The sequence below is a fragment of the Equus asinus genome, chromosome X (assembly GCF_041296235.1).
Source record: "Equus asinus isolate D_3611 breed Donkey chromosome X, EquAss-T2T_v2, whole genome shotgun sequence".
NCBI classification, from domain to species: domain Eukaryota; kingdom Metazoa; phylum Chordata; class Mammalia; order Perissodactyla; family Equidae; genus Equus; species Equus asinus.
Genome location: NC_091820.1, coordinates 33924970 through 33928102, shown reverse-complemented (window position 1 = coordinate 33928102; position 3133 = coordinate 33924970). Strand labels below are relative to the sequence as shown.

Genomic DNA, 3133 nt, shown 5'->3' with positions numbered 1-3133 from the left:
TTAACCCCGCTTTATAGATCAGGAAATGCAGACTCAAGAGAGGTGAAGTGACTTGTGTAAAATAGTATCTTTGGAATGACACGAGAAAGATACAGAGTGCTTGCTCTAGAGACTCCTCCCTCAGGGGAGCAAAAATTGACTCACTACCCTTTGGGGCAGATTAAGACAAGCTTCGTGGAGGAAAAGGTCTGGGAGCAGGCAGATGGAAATTAGTTGGAGATGAGAGGAAAGGCAATTCAGGCAGAGGAGACAGTGAGCAAAGATCCAGGGTGGATAAAGTTGAGTCTGCTCCGAATTACATTCGGATTACCGCATGTAAGAAAGAAGCAAAATAAATTAGGTATTCAGGTAGTCTGGAGCCTAGAAACCTGGGAGCCAACCTGCACTCCACCACCCTCTCCCCATTCCCCACTTCCCCTCAGTCAGTCTCTAAAGCCTGCCAATGATCACCCTTAAAATGCCTTTCTGCCTCTCCATCCCCATGGCAACCACCTTAAGGCTGGCTTTCATTCTCTCTTGCTTCTTATTCTAATTGCTTCCTAAGTGACCTGCTAGACAATAGTCTGCTCCTCTGTGAGGCTGTATAAATGCGAGTCTGATCCAGTCAGTGCCCTGCTTAATAATCCCGTGAATATAAAACATTGTAAAGGCTCTGCTCCTCTTGCACACTGATCGCTTTTGCAGTCCCATCTCCTCTCATCACCCAGCACTTCAGCCGTAGCCATCTAGATATCCTAGGTAGGCCCACGAATTAATTAGCATACACATAAACTCCTGAAAACAGGGCGAGTGAATGCGTTGTGTAAGCCAAGACAGGAAAGGAGAGCTGCGACTAGCTGATTCCTTCCAGGAATACACTCCCCTCGCCCACACACACACACCCAGCAGGCCTTAGGCCAGAATGGAATAGAGGCAAACTGTTTCCCAAGACCCATGACCCGGTCTCCCCTAGACTGAAAAATACAGGGATCCTATGATATTCATTTCTCCTCTGCACACCCCTGTCCTGGCCAATCCCTAGCCGTCATTTCTGCCCTAGTCCCACCCCTGCTGTGGCCTGCCTCTTTTCCTTTCTGACAGTGGACGTCTGGGTGGAGGAACCACCCACTTCCTCTTTGGAGCTAGGGGAGTGCGTGGCAGTAGAGGCGGAGCCTATTCTGCACAGAGTTCTCGCGTATTTGCAGCTGGGGCGAATGCAGGGGAGGTTGCTCACGCGAGTACGCTTGTGTCCGAGTGAGCTTTATCGCTGTTGCTACAAAGACTCTATTGACATTGGCGGCTTCAGCGGCGGCCTCTTCTTATGGTAGAGATAGTTGTTTGTTGCAGAGGTTACAGGCATTCTTCCCTAGAACTGCTGTGGGCTCGGCGCCCCTAGCAGGAGATATGCCTCGGGGACGCAAGAGTCGGCGTCGCCGTAACGCAAGAGCCGCAGAAGAGAACCGCAACAGTCGTAAGATCCAGGCCTCAGAAGCCTCCGAGACCCCAATGGCCATCTCTGTTATCCCAAGCACCCCTGAGGACGACCTGAGCGGCCCTGAGGAAGACCCGAGCACTCCGGAAGAGGCCTCCACCACCCCTGAGGAAGCCTCGAGCACTGCTCAAGCGCAAAAGCCCTCGGTAGCCCGGAGCAATTTTCAAGGCACCAAGAAAAGCCTCCTGATGTCCATATTAGCTCTCATCTTCATCATGGGCAACAGCGCCAAGGAGGCCCTGGTCTGGAAAGTGCTGGGGAAGTTGGGGATGCAGCCTGGCCGGCAGCACAGCATCTTTGGAGATCCAAAGAAGGTCGTCACAGAAGAGTTTGTGCGCAGAGGGTACCTGATTTATAAGCCTGTGCCCCGTAGCAGCCCCATGGAGTACGAATTCTTCTGGGGACCTCGAGCACACGTGGAATCTAGCAAGCTGAAAGTCATGCATTTTGTGGCAAGGGTGCGTAACCGATGCTCCAAGGACTGGCCATGTAATTACGATTGGGATTCGGATGATGATGCAGAAGTTGAGGCTATCCTCAATTCAGGTGCTAGGGGTTACTCCGCCTCTTAAGGAAATATGGGGCAGACCCTTGAGAGGGGTTGGAAAGAGCATCAAAGGTACCTCAAAGAGTAGATTACCTTGGTCCTGAATTGAATATGATGGGGAAGGGGGAGGGCACTGTATTTAGTATTTGTGATCAGTGCTAATTGTTTAAACTGCGAAATAGAGGGTTTGCTTTGGATATTGTAGAATTTTATTCATTTTAATACAGTGTTGATTTAGGTCACGATATGTTTAAAAATATGATTGAAGAAAACATTTCTCTTTTTTTGTGTTATTGAGATTTAGTGTAACAGTCTGGCTAAAATTTTAAAATGAAGTCTTTCCATCATATTCTGTGATCAGGTACATATTTTATATCATTGAAATAGGCTGTTCTTTGAAAGTTTGAAATGACCAGCAAAATGTGAGAGAAGGATGGGGGAATTCTTCTATATCTGACCTTCCTGAAAACCTTTGTGTCTGCCCTTATGTAAAGAAGACTGACAACTACCATGATTTTGCATAGTTACTGCAAAACATAGAAAAAATAAAAGCATAACGACGAGGACACCTTGTTCATTTATTGACCACCGGCTATGTGTGAGGCACCAGTCTAGATTCTGAGGATACTCCTTAGCACACAGCCTTCAGTTCTAAAGAATGTTCTAGATTATGTGGGAGAGACAAACGTACACTGGCAGTGTGGTAAACGCTGTAATAGGGAGTGAGCATGGGGCGCCATGAAAATTTAGAAAAGCTTATGTGACCTGTCTTGGGGGGATGGGACAGGAAAGAGGACATCATAGGGTGCTATGAAAATCCAAGAGATGCTTAAATAAGCTGGGGGGGATTTGAAAGGGTCATCAGAGCATACTATGAAAATGTTTTGTATTAGGTGCTTTTTGGGTACTTAATTCAGCTCGGGGAAGCACGCGTTGGCAAAGGGAAGGGAATGTCATAGGGTGCTGTGGAAAGAGAAAATACACTTAAATCAGCTTGACAGGAGGGCAGAGGAGAGAGGGGTGGTTTCAGGAAAAAGGACATTGTGAGGATACTGCAGAAATTAAAAAGATGGGACTGTCAGAAAATTCTTGGTGAGATGACAACTTGAGGTCTG

At 47.6% G+C, this 3133-nt stretch overlaps 1 protein-coding gene across 1 annotated transcript; it reads left to right on the top strand.

Annotated features, from left to right (window-relative positions):
* Positions 1-1128: 1128 nt before the first annotated feature.
* MAGEH1 (MAGE family member H1) lies at positions 1129-2584 on the top strand. Its single transcript, XM_070502280.1, has one exon. The coding sequence runs from the start codon at positions 1384-1386 to the stop codon at positions 2041-2043; it is 660 nt and encodes a 219-aa protein (XP_070358381.1). The 5' UTR covers positions 1129-1383; the 3' UTR covers positions 2044-2584.
* The last annotated feature ends 549 nt before the right edge of the window (positions 2585-3133 follow it).

What these genes read in the sequence shown, in the direction of transcription:
- MAGEH1 (XM_070502280.1), top strand. Translation starts at nt 1,384, where the DNA reads ATGCCTCGGGGACGCAAGAGTCGGCGTCGCCGTAACGCAAGAGCCGCA.